Below are 24587 nucleotides of genomic sequence, written 5' to 3'. Positions count from 1 at the left end.
TGTAGTCCACATTATCTTCGAGATCAGATACTTTAAATTTTAAATTTTCGGTTAATTGTTCGATATTTGATAATTTTAGTTCAATAATCTTAGTGTTATTTTCAAGTTGACTCATTTTTTGATTTAATTCAAATCTAATTATTTTTATAGAGTCATCGAGTTTAGAAATAGTTTTTTTAGTTTCACCAGCTTGTGAACTACCAAACACATTCATGACTAAAATTATTTTTAAAAAGTATATTATGTAAAAAAAATTAATTTTTCTTAATATAATTTTCTTCGATGATTTTCAAACGAGTGTTTAAATCTGAAATATATGATCCATGATTCGGTAAAGAATTTTCATCAAATATACCTGTTATGCGTTTTATTTCGGCATCTACACTGTCCATAGTTGAAAGTATAAAAGAAAGTTTTGTATTTGTTTCTATATAATTATTAAATAGCTCCGACATGCGATTTTCCAGCGTTAGTAGATGAACAATATTACTTTTTATGGTATGAATTTCTTTCTGCTGATTATTTAATTTATTTTGTATTGCTTTGTTACTTGACAGAATATCTGATACAATTTTTTTAGAATCACCAGTTTGAGAACCTCCAAACACGTTCATAGCTCTAACACGACTGACACTATATTTTAACATCAAGTGTATTTATCCAACTATTATGTGTGTTATCAAATTCAAGTCACTTGACAAGCATTTTATTTTGTTTTTTACATATAATCAGGCATTAACGTTAAAATTATATCAAATAATAAATATAAAAATCTCGGACCAAGATCTTAGTTTGTTAGTCTGTTATAAAAATATAATTGATTTGGTATTACATTTTAATGATTATAATGAATTATGTCAATCAATACATTTGATGTAATATTCATGTCACAAGTAATTTTCAATATGAATATTAAGCAAGTTCTTTATAAAACCACTAATCGTATCAAGTGTTGTCGAATGTTATGGGTGCCTACCAGCTACCAACCAACCTAAACAGTGACAAGGCATACCTATAGTCTATGATAACTTTTTTAACCTAGATTTAATAAATATATAATATATGCTGTATGTAATTACATAGACACATAGTTAATAGATAGTTACTTACCTATGGACATGACCAAGTTCTCATTTAGTAATAAATAAATTAACAATAAAGACGACTAGGTATATTATTATTTTATCAAAAATAATAATTATAATTTTTGTTGTATATTGACCTTATAGTTGATTAAATATGTGTCTAAATAAATATATATACCTACTTAAATATACACTATAGAATAAAAGTGTATCAATAATGACCTACCTGACCTTTCAGATTTATATTTGTTCAAAAACGATAAAAATGTGTTGTAGGTACCTACTAGATATTTACATTCATTCTCAATGTTTCCTTTAGTTGGTTACTTAATTACAAACTGTCCAATTAATATTCATGATAATTTATAGAAAATTTTCTTTCGTGAATTAAATGAAAAAGTATTTATGCACTATGATTTATAAAAGCAACAGCTTGTTGTATATATTAATCTTAATTTACGCACACATTTTGAACGTTTGTGAAGCTACAATTTCATTTCATCATCATCAAAATGGTAAGCAATAATTAAAACATTATGAAACTTTTATTAAACTTAATAACTTATAAAACATATTATATACCAAATGTAAACAATTGAGCTAATTATTGACGATTTAGTGAAAAATAATTTAAGTTACAGTAAACTAATACTGATTAAAAAAATAGGTAATAAATGCAAATTATCATATTTATTACCTACCTATTTCAATTTGAACTTATCAACAGTGTTCAGAACATTCACTAAAAAAATTTAATTCGTTTATGACGTTTATGTTCAGTCCTTTAAAAAGAAACTCGTTCATATTCACCTTAATGTTTTTTTTTCAGGCGAACGCGTTCACTTTCATTAAGTCATTCATTTAATTTTTATTTTTAAGAATTTTTTATCGGCAGTCAATATAAAAATCCATAAACATATACCACTTAACCTAAATATAAAAACACATTTTAGATTTTAGAGCCACAAATTTCTATAGGTTGTAGTATAGTATAGAAGTCTTGTGTTAAGAGCAGTGGTTCTCAACCACCGGTCCGCTATAAAAATTAATAAAATTTTAATTTTATCATGATTAGCCAATTAGGTATAAATGGTATCAGAATTTATTACAAATTCGTGGAAATCATAATATTACAGTAAATTGTTGTACGTCGAACCGGTCCCACTGGAATTTCACGTACCTATTTGATTTAATAAAATAAAATATATAATAGGAAAATATTATTATATTAAATAAAATAATTAAAATAATCTATATATTTTATACAAATTTTTATTAAGAGGACCTTCTTTTACCGAAATTCGACCGTAAAAATTTGCTTTCGTACTTCTAATTTTTCTCAGCATAAACTTGAGAAGTTCTTCTAGAATCTAGACGACTACGTTCCAGATTTTCAAATTACTCAATTTTTTAAAAAAAATATATAAAATAGACAAAACAAGATATCAAATAACTGGAGCGGCAGTCTTCTAGATCTAGAAAAACTTCTCAAGTTTATTTGTGTGAAAAAAAACATATTTGAATTATTATTTTTTTAAGCTTGAAGAAAATTGTATGATAAAATTAATTTTATCAACGTTGGACATACAAAAAAAATATAAAGTTTATATCAATATAGGTAGGTAACAAAAAATACCTTAGGTACGTACGAATAAATAATAGCCAGTTGAATACAGTAACCAACTACGTAATTAATGTTTAACATAACTCGATAACTTATAATCCCTAATTAATATATACATTGTTTGTATAAAGTCAAATACTGTATTTATGTTTAATCATTAGTATAAGTAGGTACATTGTACATCTATAAGTTATCACAGATTTTTATGTATTTATTGATTATATATAAACCATACAAACGGATTGAAGTGAATACAAAATATTATTAAAAGAATTACAGAACACAAATGGCACTAATATTCAATTTTTTTTTTAAATTTATTATCAATTTAATAATTTTATTGACGAATGACAATAAATAAGTATTAAGTATGCATAATATAATATGGTAATACCTAGTAATAGTTGTTATAATATAATGTGTATTATTTGTATTATATTACGTAAATTAGAAGCAGTCTATTATTGTACACAAGTGATAATTACATTTGGAAACAGTTTTATTTATTTTTTCTTTATAACTTTAATATTTGTGATTTTGCTGTTTTTGTTTTTATATTTTCCAAAATATGTTTTGGATCTAAAATATCATCTACCATCTACCAACCATAAGTGTAGATCGCAGGGATGTTAAGGGTGCTTAGCACACTGGATTTTAATACTAACACCCGAATCTCGTGATTATAACTTATTTACTAGTTATTAATTAGTTTAATTAAAATGTTCATAAAAAAAAAAAAGTAAGATGTATAATATAAATATTACAAATATTTAATACAAAAATATAATTTGTTATAATATTTATTTTTTATAATTTAATTTTTAATCATTGATAGGTACTTTGTAAACAATATTCTATTAAAATTAAATAGTAGATACATTGGTAATATACTGGTATAAATAGGAAAAAATTACGAAAAATTGAATGTAGTATGTTAGTTGGAAAAACAACAAACTAACATATTTTTAACGTCTGAATATCTGATAAGTGAAATATTTGATGTTAATATTATATAAACGTACCTATGATCTGTATTTTTTTGCTCAACACCTTTTTAGATCGTAAGGTGTATATTTATACGGTTTTTTGTTAAAATATGCAAAAATATGCACTATAAAATGTTGGTATTAAATCAATCTCTTTTATGGTTTGTGGACATTCATTGACTGCAAGTATATGATTTTGAAAATATCAAAATGCATTTTATGCAAAATCCTTTATCTAAAATCAAAATAATATCATATCCTTATAAATACCTCAACATCAGTCAAAACATTTACTTACTACCAATTTTTTCCCGGGACTCAATTTACCTCTTTCAAAATGCACTAAACTTATCTCGGACTCAATTACCGAGCCCTCTACTACCATAATATTTTCATAGTAATTACATTTATTAAAAATTCAAAAACAGATTTATTTAATTTAAAATTATTTAAAGACTATCGGACTTATCAGTTATTCACATTGAAAAAGATATCGTCCTTGATAATGAAATTATTTTAAATAAGTTTGCTGAAAATAAGCTTATACCTGATGACAATAATTGTCATTTGTAATAAATTAAATTAATTTGTTTTACATAAAATTTTTAGTTATATTTGTGAGATTTGTATTAATATATTTATACGGTATGGTACTATTTGGGTATGCAAGGGACCCTTTCACGGGTTGGGTCTGTTTCCTCAAAAATGTTGGTACTTAAGCCCCCCTAATATTTTTGGGTGATTTGTGCCTATGCAGCGGGCGGAATATCAACAGTCTTTCTGTACTGGGGGTTGACTGTTTCTGAAAGTAAGCAAATTGAATGATGTAAAAACTGAAAATTAAATTTGTTATGTTTATATACTTACATCAAAATAAATAAATTGAGCATCATGACAATACAGTCACGGTGTCACCAGTCGCTACAGACTACACAAACGTAAACAAGCTGACTCGCCGCTGCAGCTACAGTCGTACGAGTTCTTGCAATGGGCTCGATGTACTGCAGTGTGACCAGCGAACTGGGCACTAGCTCACAGTACCTATGGTCCTTACAACAAATAATTGAAAACATAAAATAGATATTACTGGTTGCTAACAGAACTATTTACTTAATAGTCATAACAAAAATTTTACCTACAAATTTTACGAAAAAAAAAATGATTACTTAAAAATATTTTTTTTCTATTTATAAATACATTTAAAATAAATTAATTCACTAATTTATACAAATTTAAGAATAATATGCCGAGTATAAGCTGGACTGCAAGAGTAGGTGTCTTATAAGTTATAAACATTTGAAAGCAATGATAAACATCTCATAGTTTTGCTTAAAATAAACAGATTTAGTACTTATTTATAATAATTTGTATAAGTATATCCAACAAGTAATTAAGTACTTAGATATTTCTATCATTTGTTGACTAAAGTTATAGTACACTGTACTAGGAGAACCTCTCAAAGGGAAATGAAGGTGTCGTGTGAGAGAAAATTACAATGCCATTAGTATAATATGACCCCAAAGCTTTTTGGGCATGGTCGAATTGCACTTATTTTAGTTGAATTGCAACTAAAATTCATACTATAATTCAACTAAAATAAGTGCAATTCGATAGCTGTAGCCCATAAGCGAAAATCAATTTTATAAAAAAAAGTGCTGTATTTAATTAAAATCGTAGTTATTATTAATATTAAATTAAGCATTAACAGTAATATTGAAATTAGTTCCAGTAATAAAAAAATATAATTTTGAGTATTATTTTAAATTATTTAAACAAAATAAATGCAATAACCGTCGCGATGTGTTGCTGCAATCATGTCGTGGAACGGGTAAGGTCACGCGTACCTACATGGAAAACGTCGAGCGTCGCGCGTTAGGTCAGTAAAATATTGTATCAAGTATTACTATTTATTTTTGCTCTTTTATCCCACTACCAAGGTACAAAAGCGCAAAATAAATTTTGCGCTTTTGAGTTATCGAAAAAAAAGGTTGATTTGCGCTTTCGGGTTTCACCGGAATTGCACTTGAGATAAAAAAGGGTTAATGGTCGAACTATACTCGAATAAAAAACAGGTAGTAGTCGAACTGCACTTGGGTTCAAAAAAAGTATTTCCACAAAAATATCATGCATTTGAAGGGGTTAAACGTTTAGAAAACACTCATTTCCTTTCTCACTTAATTTTTTTACTTCTTAATCATATATAGTCAAAATATTTAATAACTTGTAATTTGTATGAATATAAACTAATAATTAGTTTATAATTATTATACCATAAATTAATAAAATATAAATTGTATTAAATATATTATTAACTTCTGGAAGTGTGTAAATAGAGTTTGATATTGAACAATTATTTTGTTTTTGTATTTTAGAAGTTTATGAGGATTTTGACATTACAACAATTTATAGAATTACAGATATGTCTTCATTCAACATCAGTAACGGTTTGTAAATTACTATTATTTTGTTTTTACTACTTTAATACAATATACTCATTTATTTAAATAGTAGGTAGTGGCTCAATAATAACATGAATGTATAAAACACTTTATTGATTAAAGTGATTAAACCTAACTATAAGACCATTGTAAAGTAGATACTTTTCAGAGTTCACCTTCTGACTACCTTCGTTTTCATGGCACATTTATAAAATGTTCCAAAACTTCGTACTCCACAATATACTATATTTTCCAATTACTATTTTTGTCCCTTTATCAAATATGAATTTCTGGTTAGAAAAAACCTCGAAGTTCACTTCGCAACTGACGATAACGTCCCTTATGTAATGGTATGAATAAAATCGTAGTATAATTATTATGATACAATATAAAATTTGTACAATTTGTCGTATTACCTATCATTAACATTATGAAATTCTAGAATAATATAATTTGTTTGTAGCTTGTATTTGAATTGTATATAAACATTTTAAAATTATACTACATGAAATAAAATTAATCTTAATTTTTAAATCATCAAATCAATTCATATTTATCTCATAAAAAATGTTTGTTATTTTGTATTGTTAGAGGAAGATGGATTCATGAATGATAATTTCTTAACTAACTGTAATGGAAGTTGTTCAATTGAAATACATTCGAGAACAAATACTATTGGAATGCCACTAAAAATCAATAACGATGTTCATATTATGTCAACAAATACAAAAGAAATCATTAATTTTGAATCATTTCAGAATAATAGTCAAATGAGCATTTCGTATGATTCAAATTCTTGGTCTAAAAGAAATATTTATAATATGAATGGTAAGTTCTTACTTATTAGTAAAGGCGTAGAGCCGAAATTCTAATTACCTAAATAATATTTAAAAGTTGTATAATTTGAAATTAATCTTATACCTTTAGGGGGTTCCGGTGAATTTTCGCGGTAAATAATTTAATTTAAATTCAAATCCGTGTCCTAAATATTTAAAAATAGAAATAGATAAATGTAGTTTTTTTCTTATATGATATATATTTTTAAATTTAAATTTTAAGTTAAATGTTTTTACTCATTAGACTGAGTAAAGGAGTCTTTTTTAATTAGAAAGTTTATTGAGTTTTTGAGATCGATGAGATCTTCATAAAAGGATGTGATTTTGAGTGACAGTTCATCAGTATTATTACTGAAAGAGGGAGGCAGAGAATATTGGTTAGTGTCTTCAGTTACTTGCGAGTAAGATTTTAATACGGTGAGAAGTTAAAGTGTTTTAACTACGCAATGTACTAATGTCATGATAAAATTTGCATGGAAGTTACATACTATGTTTAAATTTGAGTCACTTACTCTGTAATTAGTATAACTTTGTTTTTAAAATAGGTAATAATTATTAAATATTTCCGATGGGCTGAACCTTTGATCGCGTGTGAGAAAATATGGGTAGAAATAAGTAATATTTGTTTGGTTTAAATTAATCACTAATAAAGTAATATATGAATACAATACACTGTATTTGTTTTAAATATAAATAAAGTGGCGCGTAATAAATAATGATATACCTATGCTATTTATTATATAGTGTGAATATGACGACTGTTATAATATACGTCTAAAATTTTTTTTTAATAAATTATATTTATTATTTTTGTATAAGGTTACAGTGGAAATTGTAACAGAAATAATCATGAAATTACCACAACTCTTTACTCCAGAAAGAGACAAAGATTTACTACTCCAAGTTATGCAACGGAAGTTTCAGGTATTTTTTAAAAAATATACTTTATAACAATATAGTTATACCTAAGTTATTGCGTCGTGATAATAGTTATTATGTGACTATAAGCCTATAAATAAATAGCTCAAAAAAATATATATATAAAAATATTTTGAAAATAATACCATGCATTGAAAATGTTAATTTGAACATGGTGAAAAAATCATCTATAGATACAGTTATTTATTTTTAAATTTTAATGAAATAATAAAAATTAAAAACGATATTTTGTTACTATTCATCTTTGCTATTTTTTCTGCAATTATTTAAATCGAAGCATTTTTGACCATTACAAATTTTCTTTGTACTCAATATTAAACAAAATACACATCATTGTAAGATAAATACATTTTCGCTCTGCACAGAATCTATGTATATTAAAATAATATAGAGATTGTATTTGAACTTTGAAGAAGATGTACCTATCGAGCTCACGATTTTCTGAACTTGTAAGATATATTTTATAATAAGTAAACACCCAAGGTTTCGCCAAATATTGTATCGTAAGTAATATAAAATATAATAACCCATTTAAACCTTCAATAAATCTATACGTAGTATATAATATAAGAGTAAGCCATAACTATAATGCATGGGCGCCCATAAGTAAAATTTTAGTGGGGGTCAAAATAAAAAATTCTCAAATGTAAAGATAATTATATTATATTATGGTAATATTTATTGAGTTACAAGTTTTTAATATTTTTTGTCCAGGAGGGGGGGCAAGTGCCCCCCTTGCCCCTCCCAATGGGCGTCCATACTTTAATGGCACGTGCATGAATTGTGACTATTCTCGCTATTAAGCAACTACAACATTTGATAAGAACGCAACACTACAACATTTATACCGTGGTTGATTTATAGACTTCAGGTATAGGATAGGTATATAAAAGTACTGGGGTAGCCAGAATCCACGTATAAGTAAGCCCTCAGCAGTCAGCACAGCATATTCAGATTTACCAGAGCTGTTGAATCTACAGCACCTTCACGCCTTTAATTAAATAAACAAACGATTTTCAATTAAAATTGACTTACACAATCATTTGGAATTTACGACTTTAAGAAACGATAGCAGGCACGTTATTATGTGAGAAATACAAAGTCCAATTATTTATAACTATACAGGTTGACTCTTTTATCAAACAACACTTATTATTTCAAAAAGTACAGATTTATTTTCAAATTTTTAAATACACGTTTTTCTACAATTGTATACAATTTAAATTTTTTTCATTCTTATATTTAATAATAAAAAAAACTATCAATTTTTGATTTTTAAACAGCAACTTATATTAATAATTTCATAAATTAATAAAGCCATTTTTTCATGAATTTTCACGTTAAAATGTTTAACTTTCGTTGATCCGTCGGCGAGTTATAGCTGCTTAAAGTTGAAAGGTGTTATACGTCAGAACTAATTAATACCATCAGAACTGGGATTTTTATTTGTAGAATCCAGTAGCTATAATAGTAATGAATTCGATATCGTCGACCCTAAGGTGTAGCGGAGAGTAGTGATAATATTTATACCTATTACTACCTGTTATACCTTATTATGAATTGTCAATTGGGCTAATATTACTACCTACTTATTACAACTTATCTACTGAAGAGTTATAACACATTTACACTCAATAAATACTTCTCGAAACTATCTAACTTTGAGAAGTTATATCTCATCAACAGATTAACGAAAAATGAAAATTTTAAAGTGATAATTCAAAAAAAAAAATTATCCTTATTAATTTATGAAATTTAGGTACAGGTTGTTATTTGAAAATCAAAAGTTGATAGTGGTTTACCTAATAAATATAAGAGTGAAAATATACAGTACATAACAGTTCTACAGTTCTAGAACAGTATGGTTCTTAAATTAAACAAAAAAAAAAATTGAAAAAAGTCAATAATTTTCGAAATAATGTGTGTTGTTTGATAAAAGAATCTCTGTAAAAACCCTGTAAAAGTATAATTAGTATAAGTATTATTATGCTTAAAAGTATAAGAATTACTATATCTATATCGATACATACCTAAAGTAAATTAAAACAAATATTCATCAACACTAATTATTAATTTAATTACTTTTACAAATCGCAAATAAAATTATGGATGATATGAATACAATTGAATTCAATGGTCAGCTATTGCTATAAATTATAATATCAATACTTTTTTAAATTTCAAAAATGCAATATAATCATATGTAAGTATATATATATATAGAATACCTAATTAAAACTCCTACCTATCTAGTGAAATAAAACTATTTTGTGTGTATTATAATATAATATAATATGTATGAACTTTCAATATGATTGATAATTAATTTGTTCAATAGTTATATTATAATAACCTTGCACATATTATCTACCATAGCAGTAGCGGTAAAATGCAGTCACACACTCACATGCCGTCACCGCGACAATACAATATATGCACCTATGCTAACTTTTAAATTATGTAAATTAAAATTCATCCTTAACGCATCACATAAATATATATTAATATTACTATGATTTTAAACACAAATACATTATAATATTACAATAATGCCTACGTATATAAGCTATTATTTATCAAGACTATAGCTTTAGTCTTAGGCTAGGGCCGTACATGCGGTTGAGTCGCAGCGACCGTTTTTCCGCGGCTGAACCGCGTAAGTGTGAAAGCTTATCAGACGGTTGTTATTGAAAATAAAATAATTTTAATTAATTGTTGGACGGTACAACCACTATGTGTGGCCCTAGCCTAATATGTTGAATACATTATAATCTAGGTATGTATCAACATAATATTCCGTAATATTAATATATCGCATTAATCGTTTTCAGGAAACCTATTAAATAATAATTGTTATGACGTTTTTGAATATCAATTCAATGATCATTGCTTTGTAAATCGTCCATATTATAATCAATTAGAAAACTGTACAATTTTTTCATTTTATTGGACACCCGATAAAGATCAAACATGTTTAACTATGACATATTATACCTACTATCCAGAATATACTTCTTTATTTATTACGATGGATATGTACAATGAAAATAATATAGTTATAACTTCAGCCGATTTAAAGGGTTATGTAATACTTTTTATTATAGATTCTGATGATTATTTGTTTAAAAATTAGAATAATAATAACAGTAAAATATATTTTTTATGCAGAACGGTGTACACACATTGAAAATTACCAATATTGATTTTAAGAATAATGAGGAATATAAATTGTCATTAAAAATTAGTTCAAGTGACACATATTATTATTCGCATCAAAGAAATGATATGCGATTTGGACTCGTGCGAATTGCAGAATGTTCAAATAATTATGGTAAATATATTATATGCAAATATTAATACTTATTTAAATTGAAAAAAAAAATAGATGCTAATTTTTAGCCACTCGGATGGTGTATGACGTACCTATATTACCTATATTATATTGTATTTGTATGTAATTATAATTTAAATTAAAGAATATATAATAATGTAGTCTAACTAATACATTGTTGTTTTTGGCTGTTAATATAACCTAAATAATAAAACTTTATCAATTAACTCAACGGTGGTTTCTGAAATTTTACAGCAATTTGTTGTCAATGCATTGTGTTGATTTATCGATTTCCATTTTCCATAATATCCAACAATTGTTTTGTGAAACAATCAGCTGATGCATCATTTTGTTTTTGTATTTTTACACGTATATTGATCTTAAAGTTCAATTTAAGTACATTTTTCCATAAAACGATGATTTGAGACATGCATTAAGCTTTTAATAACTATAGCTATATTATCTGACTTTTCCCGGATTAAAATTAATTTATCTTTCTATCGTTTTCATTTTGACTCAGCTGAAATATATAATATTAACACAATATTACAATGATTAATTTTATGATTTTCCATTTCTTAATTCTTGATATATTTTTGGTGTAAACACAAAAAACTGGAGATAGATTTAATTAATTATTAAAAGTCGACGTAAATCTAATATGGCTAAAATATATTATGAATATATTATAATATGTATATTTTTTAATGCTGTTTTATTTCAACTGTATATTATATACGCAAATAAAAAATTCAAAAATGCTAATTATATTTGAAACAATGAATGATTTATGAAAAAGAATCATTTGATAGATAACTGTTAACAAATCCTTATTTATAATAGTCTTATAGATACTTTGATAAACCACAAAGATAATTGAGGTGATACGAAACTTTTGTGACATACATTGTAAGTAAAGACAAAGGGATTTATCAATTCCGTCAAAACTTTTTTTTTTAAATAATAGTATAATATAATATAATTTTTTTGCCAGTTCGCTGACTTCTAAATATGTAAAATCAAAAATATAAAACAACAATACAAAAGAAACTGGGACATTTTGGACCAATAAATTTTCCTAATGAATATGGACAATTTTTATTTGCTAGAAGAAAATTATCATAACTCTCGAATATTTAACTTAATTGTTTTATTACCTATTACATTATTGTGTTATAACATAATTAAATATTTTATTATTATAAATTTAATGTTTCTAGATGAAGAAGATGTTTGGATTGTTTCTGCGAATAGTTTTTTTAATAAATATCCTATACCATTCAACATTCTGGAAAACGGTATGTATTTGAAATTCACAAATTTTAATAAATTAATGTACCTATAATACAATTTATAATGCATTTATCATAGTATGTATAAATAGGTATGCTTTATATTATATACTACATGAAAAAATATAGCTGTTAACAATTTACTCATTACTCTACTCTCCGCGAAAGAACGTATCTAGACGGGGATCAAAAATCGTTCACTATTGCGTATTTCTGGTACAAAACCAGTTCGTCTTATTATATCATCGAAATGGTTTGATAGGTTCATTACAAATTCACATGCCATGAGATGTGCTGTACTCGTATTTAATACATTCACCGACCAATCGCCGCTGATAAGAATTAGAACATAGCTGGATTGGACTCAAAGATGCGCAAAGAGCAAAGTGCCAAGTGCCGTAATTTTTATGTGTAAGATCGAAATACATACTCTTGCGATGTGGATTTTTTTATATGCGATACGTACAATACTTTTATAACAGATTATACATTTAATAATTACTTATTTCATATCAATGAATTTGATTTTAGGTGCTATTATAAAATATAAATTTGATTCTTGACGTTATTTTATTTTATTAATTTTTACATGTTTAAATCTCAGTGAACATAAATTCTTAAGTGCATTATTTAACTGTTGTTTTTTTTTGATATTTGATTGGGAAATTATACATTTTTGAAAAGCGTTTTTATCAATTTAATTTCACATCATTTCAGTTTTATTCTTTTCCCCTTCTGGTTTGTCAATAAAATAGTCAAAATAGTCAATAGTGTTTAATATCTGCGGTATTTGATAGAAAATATGTATAAAAGTTGATACCATACCTTAGGTACATTCTTAGAACATTCTTAGTTCTTTAACTGTGTGTAGTTTTTTTGTAATTAAGAATAGTTTAGACCTTTTGGCTTTTGAGATAGTGATTTAGTGACAACTGGAGCTACCTATACTTATACTATATTTCAGTAGTCAATTTATCTGCTTGCACAGTTTCAATTGCAATTTTTGGAAATTCAAATGTTGAACATTTTATTTGGAATTTTGTGAAACTATCAATAAGTATTTTATTGTTTAAATAAACATGTAAACTAAAATGTTTTAACAAATCTTCTCTTTATGAGCTTAATGCATGTCTCAAATTATCAGTTTTATGGAAACACGTACTTGAATCGAACTTGAAGATCTATATGCGACATGCGTGTACAAATACAAAAACAAAATGATGCATCAGCTGATTGTTTCACAAAACAATTATTGAACATGGAAAATGGGAAAATGACAATCGACGAATCAACACAATGCATCATATTAACAACAAATTTCTGTAAAATTACGGAATCCACCGTTGAGTTGATTGATAAAGTTTTATTATTTAGGTTATATTAACAGCCAAAAACAACAATTTTAATACAATAAATTTAAGCATTCAAAACGGATTTCTAGGTGAAACGACAGCGTATAAGTTCATAAATATTATAATGAATCAAGACGAAGTTAAGTCAATTACCCAACTGAATTCTTAAACTTGCTGGTCTTTCCACGCATGCTACTGCACATTCTAACATTGAAAATTAACGTGTCAATCATTCTTCTACGAAACATCAATCTAACACAGGGGTCGGCAACCTGCGGCTCGCGAGCCACATGTGGCTCTTTCGGTCTAAAGTTGCGGCTCTCCAGCTACACACACACAAATTATTATAATAGTATATTATTATAAATTAATTTTATTATTATTATTATTATGTCTATTAAAATTTAAAAATAAAATTATATTAAAAAAATTACGAATATTTTTAGTGGCTCTTTAAAATCTGAAAATTTTTGTATATTGTAACTTTTGGCTCTTCTGTCAAAAAAAGTTGCTGACCCCTGATCTAACACGACTCTGCAATGGTACCAGATTTTCGGTGAAAAAGTTTATGAAAAACATTATCAAAGCTACAATTTCAAACGGAAAATTTAAATGCAAAGTTGTACTGTTTTCACGTATCCCAATAATTCTTACAGATATGCCATTTGTAATTTGTATTCAAACGTTTGCTGTTTCTGGCGTGACTAGCCTTTGCAATGACCATCAACAAAGCACAAGGACAATTGCTTAAAGTGTATGAACTGAATTTAGAAAACCCATGCTGTTCACATGGATAGCTGTATAAAGCCTACTCTTTGCTCGCGTATCGGAAAACCTAATTTATTTGTGTACGCACCAGTAGGAAATACAAAAACATTGTGTATACAAATGCATGCACTTCATTAAATACGTAGCATTCAATCTAAAACTTATTATTATAAGTTAGTATTTTTAATGGATAATAAAGTGCACGAGATCAGATAGTATAATATAAATTTAATTATTTATTTTGTAAAATGTTGGTACATATTATATATTAATGAGGATTGTGCGTCACCCAAGGAACATTAAATTAGTTACCGCCAAGTAACCACCAACATCACAATCAAAATTCAATACCAATAATACGGTTATACAAAATCTTTGAATAAGATACAATATTTGAAGAAAAAAAGTTTATTTCGTAAAAAATTCTATAAATATGAATTTTATCTATAATTTCCCATATTTCTTAGTTTATAAGCACATAAGCACATATTTCATAGTTTTTAATGCATCCAATTATAATTCACAACCTTGGTTTTAATTTATAAATAATTAAACTAAAAAACTTAATTTTGTTTTTTTTTATAGGCGAACCTGAAATTAAAGAAGAATTCTTAAATCCCTGTTTAAATGGTGGATATTTTACGAAATTGGAAAAATGCATTTGTCTTCCTGGTTTTAAAGGACAATTTTGTGAGACAGGTAATTTAAAAATGATATCTTCATCGAGTATTATTGTAATAATAACTTTTATATAAATAATATAATAAATCAACAAACAAATTTAAATAATTTAATACATGCAATATTCACAAATAATGAATTCAATTAATATAACATGTGAGGAAAATTGTAACTTTTGGTGTTTCCTATTAAAAAACTTTAATTAAATTTGTAACTTGTAAAGATATTGGAACGCCCAATATATAGGAGAAAAGGTCAGTAATTATAGAAATATTATTCTGTTTAAAGCTATGCTATAACCTACCTACATGTTTGCCCTTATGGCCTTATTCAATTATTAATAAAATTTTATATACATATTACATATACATGTTGAGCATTAATGAAAAAACAAATTTTAATGTTTTAACAACTTAAAATTATATTATACTCTAAATAAGTGGTAAATAAAAATGATTATAATTAATTTAAATATAATTGTGATGTATGAAAAAATTAAATAAATGGCTAAATCCACATTCAAATTCTCTAAAAGAAATTTAATAATTTCAGGATGTGGGCCAAACTCTTACGGGTCTGACTGTAAAGGAGTTTGTTCAATACGAGCTAATAAAATGTGTCGTGGAATGCTAATGTGTACAAGTTTAGGATGTACATGTCCAGCTGGACTAACTGGTCCATTGTGTAACAAAGGTGGATCAACAAATCATATTTTTGTACATTATTATTATATAACAATAGTTTATTAAATAATTATTTTTTATGTTATAGACTGCACATTAGGTACATATGGAGCAGATTGTAGAAAAAAATGTTCCAGAAATTGTCTTAATAATATATGTGATCAGTATACAGGTGTCTGCTTAAGTGGATGCTCAGCAGGATATGTACCACCATATTGCCGTGAAAGTAAATTATACTTTTGTTAAAACATCAAAAATATGTTAAATGAATAAAATAAGTTTATAAATATGGTTTTATAAAACACTAAGAAATTCCAAGTGTAATGTGTTGTGTGTGTGTGTGTGTGTGTGTGTGTGTGTGTGTGTGTGTGTGTGTGTCACAATGTCAATATTATAAAAAAAATGTATTTATACTGTTATAATGTGTTTGACTTTATAGAATATCCATACTTCATAAACCCACCTACATTGCTTTCGGCCAATTATGATACAATTGAAATACAATTGACTTTTCAAGAAAACAATATAAAATATGGAGTTAAAATTACGAATCTAAAATATTATCAATTATTTTATAAGGTAATTGCTATAACAACAACAAAAATTTAATATTTATTCCTGCAAAAGGGACGACAATGATGAGTCTTTGATGATATTACGATTACAATTAATAATGTATCGTTTCAAGTATTAAATTTTACTATGTACATTGAAGGTATATTATGTTGACCAGTTGCAAAAGAAGTACGCCTATACTAAGTATGATTATACCTAAATATCGTCAAATAGACCACGTTTTGTCGTTAGTCATTAAACTCCGTTTTCAAATTCTAAATTAAATACGAGATATACTACGTTCTAAAACTTACGAGTTTTAAAGTACTGAGGAATGAGGATCACCAATTAACAATAGAGCTAACCTAAAAAATAAATGTTATGGTTTTTTTTATTTGTATTTAGTTACTTTATACTTATATTTTATTATTACTTATATAATACGTCTTTTGCGACTCATTGACTAATATTTATTTATTTATGTAAGTTAATTTTTGTAAATTTCCACCTTATCAATTTATGTACCTAAATTAATATATAAAAATATAACGGTTATAATGAACATACATCATACCAATTTTTTTTGTTTTATAGTCATTAATAGAAAATACATTTAGAAGCTTAGAAATTAAATCTATAAGTGATACCAACAACATTACAACGGAAATTATTAGTGATTTAGAACCGGATACTATATATATTGTTGGAGTATTGTTAATTACAAATGATGGGAATTTCAATGATCAAGATATAGTGTATGGTCAGTATAAGACCACGTGTATACGTAAGTACATACTAAACATTAATATCGTATTTTTAATAAGTCATCAGATTAAAATTATCAACATAAAAAAATTCCACCGTTATTACTCATATATAGTGCTACACATAAACGAGTTCTTAATAGATCCTCTTAAGTCTTAAAAGAGGAGGCAATAACTGCAGTAAATTGGGACTACAGAAGTCCGGGCCCCTGTTAAATTGTTTTCCAACTATTTCCTTAAAGTGAGATATCGATTTTTGTAATTAATCCTCACACAAAACCACGGATGTAGATAGTTGTATTTAACTACTATATTAGGAGGTATTTATTGATTTATCCGTCTAAAAAAATTTTAAACATGAAAAAAACAAACGGTTTTTAATGTGACCTTTTTAAAAATAAGAAAGTATAATAATAACAATGTCCTAACGTTTAAATTGTATCACCAGGTTTGAGTGGTTTGAGGTTACGGTATATATATTTGACACTGTTGCGCAACCATTATTAATTATAACCATTATTTTTACAGAACAAATCGGTAATTATTTACTGAAGCTGTCTTATTATTAAAAAATATAAAATTATAAATAATTTTATGAATATTATTTTAATATTTTGTTTGCATATTATTGAAAATATATTTTTTTAAGTATTAAATATTGATAGAAAACTTTGGGGGCAGAAAACCTTCATGGGAGTCAGATGGCTCCCTACCTCACGCTTATGGTGTTCCAATTACATAACATCGTCGAAAATTAAAAATTCAAGTTTTCAATAATATCAGTTCGATAATTATGTATTTGTTTTATTTGCCAATGTTTTTCAATGCTATGAAATATTAAAAAATACTATTATTAAAAAACTGCTCACAAAATAAAATAATTTATTACAGTTATTTACAAATATTTTATTTCTTAATATAAGTATCTACCTATATCATACCAGTATAGTACTTTTTAATTTTTTTTATTTTTACCGCATTTATCGTTTTGTATTCGAAAATACTAAAAAGCAATGTACCTATTACTATATAGATAAGAAAAATGTATACTCGAACTATTATTTTTTTTTTTAATATTTATTAAATATATTAAAGTTATTAATTTAAAAAATAACTACCTAATACTTTTTTTAGAACCTCAAATTACTGATTATAACATAAAATTAATGAGTGGAATACAAAGCGTAAACATAACATGGAACATAGTAAGTTTAAAAACATTAAACAATTGTTAATTTTTCATCTGTAAGAATTATTATGTTTAGTTAACTTTCAATGATAGATTTATTGATTTGTTTGTTTAAAATATAAAATACACAATAACTAACAAATTACTACTTAATTAAACACATTCAATAAAATACTTAATAAGTAATTTTTAAAAAATCAATACAGCAATGTGATTATTATTTATATTTTACATATATTATAGACTACTTCAAATCGACTAGAATGCAAAATTACAAATTACGTTTTAACGTTAATGTCAAATCAACCACAAAAACCAATATCTGATGTACAAGAAATAATATCAAGTACAGAAAGTGGTCACTTTTTAGATAATCTACTTCCAGGTTATCAGTATAACATAAAATTAACACCTTCAACAAGTAATAGAACGTTACCATCTTCGCCTTTATATTCATTCACTACTCTCATGTCGAGTAAATATTTATTTATTTTTACTTGAAATATTTTTTATTTAAATTAATATAATTCTTGAACTTTTCGGCTACTTAAATAAATAATGTGATGTATAGTGTATACTGCAGCGGTTCCCAACCTTTTTAGTTATGTGGACCACCAATTTTGTAAAAAAAAATCTTAGAGACTCACTAATAGCACACCTATATTACCTATATTTTGTATTCATATTATTCATAATATTTAATATATATGGTTCTCGGACCAGTACCATGCTGCTCGCAGCATATAGGTTTTGGAACCGCTAGGTGTATAGAAATACTAATAAATATTTTAAAGAAAGATTTACTTCACTATACTTCACTACATAGAAAAAAATAATGTTCTATAAATATTTTATAAATAAAATTATATTATCAAGTATATTTGTTGCTTCCTTTTTTATATAGAAAATGATGTTCAAATAAAAAATATTTCCACCAAACATGAAAATGGAAAAATTAAATTATACTGGATTTTGGTAAATTCCCATCAACATTATACAATAGTTCATGAACCAGTAACATCAATCATCAGATATAAAGTAATTTATTCAACGCAACTTTTAGAATAGTTTTAATAGTTATTTATTATCTGCATAGTATTAAAAAGGTATAAATTATTTATTCATTTAAACTGAATATTCAGATCCATTAAAAGTAATTTAAGTACTACCTACCTAATACCTATATATATTTATCTATGTCTTTCTAAATATTTAATTTTCATTTAGCTCAAACGAATTCTCAGCTGTTCCATAAAAGAAATAGAACAAAATTGGACGTCAATAACAATTTACAATCACACCAACTATGAAATATTTAATACAGTACCTAATTCTCAGTATAGTATACAAGTTTTGGTTGATGGTAATGAAAAAAATACTACTCAACAAGAAAATATGATCGACGTTTTAACACCTCCATCAAGTAAAAATATATTAAACTATAATTGAATATATATTTTTTCAACATTTTTCTATATTTTTCTATTAGACCCAAAAACCGAACCTTTATTAGATCCTGAGCATCCAATATATATCACTAATAACTCTATATTTGTTCAATGGAAAGTTGATTCAAAAAATTGCTCAAAGCTTAATGGATTTTTATCTCAATTTTATATTGAACTAAAGGTAACTTTTGTAAATATAGTTGATTCTCTGTAAAATCAAATTAAATATTTGTTTTTAGGAGAAGGTTGATAACATTTTACAAGTAAGAGAAACGAAAAATAATTACATTTCCTTTGATGACCTAAAATCAAACACACCTTATGAACTGAAAGTATTTATAAAAACACACATTGGTTATAATCCTGAACATTTTCTATTCGTTAATTTTAGGACTAAATTTGAAAGTAAATGGAATTTATAAAATTGTTTGAATGTTTAAATATTTTAACAAAACATATGTTTGTTTTTTTTTTACTTTTAACATGTATAGATTTAAAACCAATTGAAGATTTAGTAGTTTATAAAAAGAGTTTAAAAAATCGTATGGTAGGATTTCGTTGGAGTTATTCACAAGATACAAATTTAGACGGATTTATAGTTTCGTTTGATGAGAATCTTTTAATTAACACGAAAACCGCTACTATCATACCACCACAGAAATGCTCGGCGTGGCCAGAATACTATTGTCATACATTTTATAATTTGAGTCCTAGCAGTAATTACACATTTAAAGTACGTATTGCCGCAAATAATGGTATATTTAGTAGGCACTATATAATATGTACAGTACTCTGTTAAATTAATTTTAATGGCGTTTATTTAATTATTTTTACATAAGTTGCAATTGTTTTGTATTAGATAAAGCCAAAGTCAATAGATTATCCAGAAGGTGGTAAGGTCTCGTCAATTTATTTTAGCAGCATCGATGGACGTAAGTATGTTAGTTATTAATTTCTAGTAAGTACCTATCCAAAATACCTAATGGTTTAAATACACTTACAATTAATTGAAAATAATGAATAATAATAACTATAGTAATTACTAATTAGGAACTACCGATCTACTTTTAATATGTTGATTATTTGTTTATTGTGCATGTATAAATTTAGTACCTGATTCTCCAATGAATATAAAAACAACCGAAATTGGTAATACTAATATATCTATCGAATGGGATATTCCTTGGATATTCAACGGTGATTTGAAAATGTTCATTATAAACGTCGAAGAAATTTCATCAATAAATATGGATACGTGTTGCATTAGCATTGCACCAACAGAAATTCCAGTTTATGAAGAATTACCTACTTATAACTATACGGTAATTCACTTTCCTTAACGATAATCTAATTTTACAGTAGGTAGTAAAATTGTAAGTTATTTTCACGAAATAAGATATATATGTGTATTTTAATTCGTGGTCATTTTGCTTTGAATATACAGATTGGTGTAAGTTAAAAATAATATCAATATGTTGTCACTTTATTATAATATTTTTACTTTGATAACAAATTAATTTGTGTTTCTTATTATACAACATTTATGTGTATGCCAAAATATATCATTTATATTTAAAATATAAACATAATATGTGACTGGTTTTGTACTTAGCTTGTGAAAAACGATAAGAATATAAGTCTACAACATTAAATTTAATATAAACCTATGGTTGGTGGTGTATAAGGTGTATAAGTAAACCGCAATTACACGAGCTAGTTTATGCCGGTGGTCTTAATAAATATCACAAATACGAAAATGGACATTTAATTTTTTATTTTGGACTTAGGATTCAAATTAATATACTATCGTCTATCATCTTTAAGAATTATATTTAAAATTAGAAAAAATATAATGACAATTTAGAAAAGGTTGTTGACAGGGACAAATACCTTATGACAGCCAGTACTTATTGTCTCATTGGGTACCAATATGTGAATATATATTATGTAATATTAGATTTCAATATATTATATATTTATAAACTTAAATAAAACACTCCAGAATGAGTTTCTCGATTAATGAAAAAATATTTTCATATTGTCAGCAAATGGGGGGCAATGTGCAGTGGTCACAAAGTTGGCCACGACGCGCAGTAGTTCGAAGCTCAGTGCAAAAAATATTCTACAGAATTTTCTGTAGTCTCTAATCGTTCTGTGCCTACTTACCGACCCATACTGGGAGTGAAGTACTCACGTGAATTCTCTTCCTAGAGAATTCAGTGCTACATACTGCACTCTATAAGCGAAAAAGACTTGATAGACCAGACGGTCGTTTCGATAGTAATAGTATATTGTCAGCAAATGTATTTACGAGTTGTATTTGATTAGTATAATAGTTACTATAAAGTTTTAATTTATCAAAGTCATCACTTTGTAGCCGGTTATAGGTACCTACTGTACTCAGAAGTGCTAATTAATGTTTCACATTTTATTATATTTTCTTTTTCTTTTTTTGCATATAAAAATGGCATACTTCAGCTTGAGCAGATTCAGGATTATGAGAATGTTGATGATATTTTATAATTTTTGTTTTAAACTTGTCTATTATTACACTACCTACTTGTACGGTTATTGTTCTTTTCGTTGGACATAAATACACCTTACTATTCTTAACATTTTAAAAAAAAAAAAAAAACCATAAATATAATTATTAAGAGAATTGTCATACCTATGTGTGTTTTGTCTGTAGTATAAACGTAAAACATACAGAAAATTTGTGTTCAGCAGAATCAATTTTATGCTATTAGATTTAATATTGATCATTTACGTCACGCTAGGTGCCATTCGTTACTATTACTAACTTTGTAAATTGTATATACGAATGTACTATTGGAATATATTTTGTAATAAATTATAAAAAATATTAATAAAGTTAGATTTGTTTTTTTCTTTTTGTATTTCTATAAATTGCTAGTCTGATGTTTGATAAATAAATTATTTGTACTTCTTTTTAAAATGTATTTATTAAATATATCATATTTAAAATAAATAGATAAATTAAGTACTTAATACTTTGTAGCTTTTATTGGCTAAATTAACACCTAATTAAAATAATTTTTTTATTTATTTTACAGATAACTGGCCTGCAACCCGGATCAACATATTCAGTTGGAGTTTTAACTGTATCCAAATCATTGTGGTACAGTTCACCATCTAGGCTATCAGTTACAACGATATAAGAAATGTAACTATTATTATAAATATTAATACTACTGTTTCTAAGTTTTTGTTTTTTCTGTCAAACATTTATGAATTTATTATATATTTTTGTAATTTATAAGACACAATATTATGAAATTAATAATGTAGTATAACTAGTATAGTATTCACATATACTATTGTTGTCAAGTACATAGTTTAATCATTAATAAATTAATATTATTTAATTTTTACTAGTACCAATAAATAATTATTTAGTACATTCAATTGTTGATGCTGAAAAAACTAATCTAATTTAACATTTAACCATGTGCCTTTGTAAAATCACCAATATTCATGATCTTGTGGCCTCTTTATTTTATCTAGTTTTTAGAAAACTCCAACATAAAGTGCGTAGTCAAAAATTGATAATGTAAGTTTGTAAATACGTACCTATATTTATATGTAAATGAATATACATACAAATTAGGTAAAAATTGGCTATTTTAAAGTATTAAAATTTATCTGCTTACCTGAATGCAAGTTTGATCAAGAATAATAATAAAGTGAATTCACGATTCAATTAGTTTTTAAATCAAATATTTACTAATTGTTTGGTATTTCATTACTCATGAGTATATTTTCTAAGTACTATTTCCGTTATCTGAGGTAGTATAAAGTCTTTAAACTATAGGGTGTGATGAAACAATTTGGTTTTTATTATAACATACCTATACTTTTACGAGAGTATTTAATATAATTTAACTTAACCTCTATGAAAATATTTTATGTATAATTTTTAGAAATAATAATATATGAACTGCGTGTCTCCTATACCCTAGCTGCTATGTGCTGCAAAGGAAAAACATTGTTAGAAAGAGATAGTCAATACCTCTGCATGTTATGATTGAACCTAAAGTGCTAGTGATTGTAGGAACACAGGTTTAAAAAAACTTTATAATCTAATATTTTTTAAGTTATAATTTTTTTTTATTTTTTTTATGACTGTTTTTACTTGGTTTTTTTTTAGTTTATTGCATTTTTGAATTTTGAACAATGTTGACCCGGGAGAGTTTACACGTTTACTTCAGGTAAACATAATATTGAACCGGGAGACTTTACTATTTTTAAAAATCGAAAGAGTTTACCACCGCTCATTCAGATAGGTATAGCCAACATCCAATATACTTCATTGATAGTCGATGATAGATAGTAACGCCACTCATTCTTAATATGTCAGTTGACATTTGTACATTATCAATAATATATTAATAATTAATGTAAAAATATCAAAATATTTAATTCATCATAATATATTGTATTACTTTTAAATCTTAGGAAAGTAGTAATATTTCACTTTTATCTTTACCATTTACTAAGTAAGAAGAATTCTATTTACTATTTTCTAATAAAACATATGTCAGATAAACTTATTTCGAATACTAAAACTTATCACTGCTCTCGGGATAGACTCGTTT

The 24587-nt window shown here is 26.0% G+C and overlaps 1 protein-coding gene across 1 annotated transcript; it reads left to right on the top strand.

Annotated features, from left to right (window-relative positions):
• The first annotated feature begins 1384 nt into the window (after window positions 1-1384).
• On the top strand, window positions 1385-23397 carry LOC114121036 (uncharacterized). Its single transcript, XM_027983174.2, has 22 exons — window positions 1385-1600; window positions 6068-6139; window positions 6725-6961; window positions 7789-7893; window positions 10740-10993; window positions 11077-11239; window positions 12460-12537; window positions 15237-15350; window positions 15885-16025; window positions 16104-16241; window positions 16455-16594; window positions 17165-17354; window positions 18469-18539; window positions 18767-18998; window positions 19428-19561; window positions 19751-19946; window positions 20013-20152; window positions 20211-20376; window positions 20463-20704; window positions 20831-20903; window positions 21082-21293; window positions 23046-23397. Exons 1-22 carry the CDS (start codon window positions 1477-1479, stop codon window positions 23148-23150), a joined length of 3327 nt encoding a protein of 1108 aa, XP_027838975.2. The 5' UTR covers window positions 1385-1476; the 3' UTR covers window positions 23151-23397.
• The last annotated feature ends 1190 nt before the right edge of the window (window positions 23398-24587 follow it).

Source organism: Aphis gossypii, chromosome 2 (genome assembly GCF_020184175.1).
Source record: "Aphis gossypii isolate Hap1 chromosome 2, ASM2018417v2, whole genome shotgun sequence".
NCBI lineage: Eukaryota > Metazoa > Arthropoda > Insecta > Hemiptera > Aphididae > Aphis > Aphis gossypii.
Note: the sequence above shows the minus strand (reverse complement) of the source record. Positions and strands in the feature narration are given on the sequence as shown.

What these genes read in the sequence shown, in the direction of transcription:
- LOC114121036 (XM_027983174.2), top strand. Translation starts at nt 1,477, where the DNA reads ATGAAAAAGTATTTATGCACTATGATTTATAAAAGCAACAGCTTGTTG. An exon ending in AAATATTTATAATATGAATG is followed by an intron (nt 6,962 to 7,788) that starts GTAAGTTCTTAC and finishes TTTTTGTATAAG; the next exon opens with GTTACAGTGGAAATTGTAAC. An exon ending in GCAGTAATTACACATTTAAA is followed by an intron (nt 20,705 to 20,830) that starts GTACGTATTGCC and finishes GTTTTGTATTAG; the next exon opens with ATAAAGCCAAAGTCAATAGA.